General features: G+C 47.6%; 1 protein-coding gene across 1 annotated transcript; it reads left to right on the forward strand.

Annotated features, from left to right (window-relative positions):
- Positions 1-592: 592 nt before the first annotated feature.
- Positions 593-2099, forward strand: LOC113561656. Its single transcript, XM_026968393.1, has 2 exons — positions 593-639; positions 719-2099. The coding sequence occupies exon 2, from the start codon at positions 776-778 to the stop codon at positions 1280-1282; it is 507 nt and encodes a 168-aa protein (XP_026824194.1). The 5' UTR covers positions 593-639; positions 719-775; the 3' UTR covers positions 1283-2099.
- Positions 2100-3409: the final 1310 nt, after the last annotated feature.

Raw genomic sequence — 3409 nt, forward strand, 5'->3', positions numbered from 1 at the left:
AATCATTATTTTATTCTTCAACTCCATCACCGTGTATGAGCATAAAAGTGCTCGTCTCCTTACCTTGTGTTACATTCCACTTATAAAGAAAGGCATAGTAACCTGCCTACTTTTCTTTTGAGATATTTTATTTTATTCAATCCTTTGCATATGAGCATTATTATTGCTCATCCTTTTCATTTTTCCATTAGTAAGAGCGAAGTGACGCCCTTATTTCCATATTATACTACTGTCATACACTACACAGCGACATTACGCTGTGATTTTCTTTTCAATATTTTCCTATTTTTATACCGTAATTTTGTTGAAGAATTAAAAGAGATAATAATTTAAATTCATTTTTCATTTATTAAATAATAGAGAGATACCAAGTTTCAATCAATATTGATTACAATATTTTCCTTTTGACAATCACAATTTCATCACCGTAAGAGTTAATCGCAAGCTCTCTCCATTCCCGGGTAAAGTCGGTGTATGCAGATTGACCCATAATCAAAAGAGAGCACCTGAAATCAAATCACCTGAGGGATAGATTTGGGACAGGTACCTGATCGTCTACATTCTCACTTCCCCGGACGTGACAACCACACTGTTTTCACGAACGTTGATCGCACGCTACGTGAAACTGGGTCATTCCAAGTAAGTGTCGATACTTCACAAAAACGCTTTTTTTGTCTTACCTCCATTTACGTTTCGATAACGTTAAATCATTGGTCAGGTGCGCCAGGGGAGAGGGGTGCAGCGTCCAGTTCGTGATGGACTTGAGGAAGAGGTGATGGAGTGTGTCAGAGCCAATCCCCGCACAAGTACGCGTCAGGTCGCTTCCGAAGTGGGTTGCAGCAATGGGTCGGTGTGGAACATCTTCCATGAGCACAACCTGCACCCCGTCAAACTGACCAAAGTGCAAGATCTTGCCCCTGGCGATCCTCCTCAGCGCCTTCATTACTGCCAGTGGCTGAACGCATGCATTGGAGAGAACACTAATTTCCTGTCGTTCGTTTGCTCCACGGATGAAAAAGGCTTCTCCAGGGAAGGCACGTTCAACCCTCACAACGCCCACTACTGGGCGGAGGAAAACCCGCATGTCATTCATGTACGGGGCTACGAACAAAAATTTTTTATAAATGTTTGGGCTAGAATCGTCGGTGACCATTTGCTAGGGCCCTACATTTTGCCTGCCCGGTTGAATGCGCAGAATTACCTGATTTTCCTTCAACAACAGCTGCCGGATTATTTGGATGATTTGCCCCTGCAGTTCCGCCGCGTCATGTGGTGGCAGTAAGACGGGTGTCCTGCGCACTGGGGAAGAGTCGTCCGGCAACACTTGGACCAAGCTTTCCTCAATCGGTGGATAGGGCGTGGAGGGCCTATCGCGTGGCCACCAAGGTCTCCAGATCTCACCCCTCTAGATTTTTTTCTGTGGGGCACCATGGAAAAAAGTGTCTACGAGACGCCGGTGCCCTCCGTAGAGGATTTGATTGCGCGAGTGGAAATGGCCGCAGAGACCATTCGTCAGCAGCAGGGAGTCTTCGCACGAATGCGAGCATCGTGGATGGCACGCAGTGAAAAGTGCATTGAAGTCAATGGGCAGCATTTCAAGCAGCTCTTGTAAGACCTCTGTGCGTCACGTTTTTTGTTTGGTTTTCTGTTTTTTCAGGAAGTTACGTTTTGTTTTAAGAGACGCCTGGTGATTGTTTAATTTTTTTTAGTTTAATGACTGTTATCTGTTCAGTTTATTTACTTTGATTGAGTTTATCGACTTTGATGTCATTAAATCCATACGTTTAGAACATAAAACTTTCAATTTTTATCCCCTTCAGCTTCTCCACACATAATACACCTGATAAACGCAAGCTTCGAGTCCGATGGGTTGCCTACCCGCTAGGCGCAAAAGACCTAAGTTAAAAATAGCCGTACCTCCGTACGGTGGCATTTTCGAACATGGTTCCTATGTTCAAAGTACTTCTGTATGGAGCCTCTATCTACTCTGTGATTTTTGCCAAAGTTATCGTGAACACCCTGTATATACACTCATATAATAATGTCCAACAGATAATAAATTGCACATTATTCATTTAAAACGACCTGACCATTGTTCGCTCGTGCTTATGCACGGATAGGCTCGCCGGATATGGGTTCGGTTGTTAGGTCGCGGGCAGTGAAGAGACGAGATTTCCAATAACGTAATAATTTATTTAGACGTACTATATACAGTGGGTTGCACCGTGTTGACGATCGATGCGGTCGCCGTGTTCTTATGTATGCATCGGGCGGCGCGGCTTTAGACTCGCGGGGTGTAGTTAATGCCGCGGCGCGAGGATAACACCTGCCCCCCTCCCCCCCGTTATTGTATCGCGTTGTGCTGAAGCTAATAACCCGACATAATGGCGAGTAGGAAATGTCTCCTGACCGGGCCAAGAACGCTTGGCGGAGGCGAAGAACGCTTCACCCCGCGCTCGGTGCAGTGACGAAAGACGAATGGTCATCTGACCGGAGTTCGTGGCCGAGAACGCTCGGCGGAGGCGAAGAACGCTTCACCCCCGGGCACGAGTTCGGTGTGTGACAGTTGCTCACGGATGTCTCTGACAGGCCGTTGCCGGGAACGCTCGGCGGAGACCAAGTACGCTTGACCCCCGTGAACGGTGCGTTGTCGAGAGAATCGGTGGCGGGGATCGGACTGGTCGTCTAACTAAGAACCCTTAGCGGAGGTCAAGAACACTTGACCCCGGTTCGGACCAGGATAGATCGGACTCGGTTTCGGCTTGGAGTTCGGATGCGGCGTAGATCGAGAATTCGTATCGAAAGCTCGGATCGTAGCGTCGGATTCGGAAGTCGGATCGAACTAGGCTGACTCTCAGCCGAATACAGCCTCTTTTATACCTGGCTGTTTGGCTGTTTCCTCTGGTGGGGGTTCGATCGGCGGCGACGTCGGAGCGGCGGTACGGAGGACGTCGCGCCCCCTTCCGGCCCTCACCGGAGTAGATCGGCTTAGGAACCGGTTAGCTTGTTTGCGGGTTGTTTTGGCGCACAGCGCCTGCTCTTCGCCCGCTCTTCGCCCGCCTGGTGTTCGGGCGTGCGGCATCGGCGGATGTTTGGCCGGAAATACACGATGCGGAGGGGTGCATCGTTACACATTAGACGAGGAGGGACCAGCAATATCAGTATCACTGTCTGCACCATATAATGTAAGAGTATTTGCAGGTTTTTTTGCTGTAGGTGCATATAAAATATCTGTCGACATACGACGTAGGTTCTCATGATCAATTTAATATTTAAAGCTGTTTTCCCCCTCGTCTTCAATGCTGATTTTAAAACGCAAGTGGCATTAATATTGGTCGACGATAGCCTGTTTCTTTTTTTTGTTTTTACATCGGGCAAGATAGAAAATATTCTTTCCGGATCCACATTC

Source organism: Ooceraea biroi, chromosome 3 (genome assembly GCF_003672135.1).
Source record: "Ooceraea biroi isolate clonal line C1 chromosome 3, Obir_v5.4, whole genome shotgun sequence".
Lineage (NCBI taxonomy): Eukaryota > Metazoa > Arthropoda > Insecta > Hymenoptera > Formicidae > Ooceraea > Ooceraea biroi.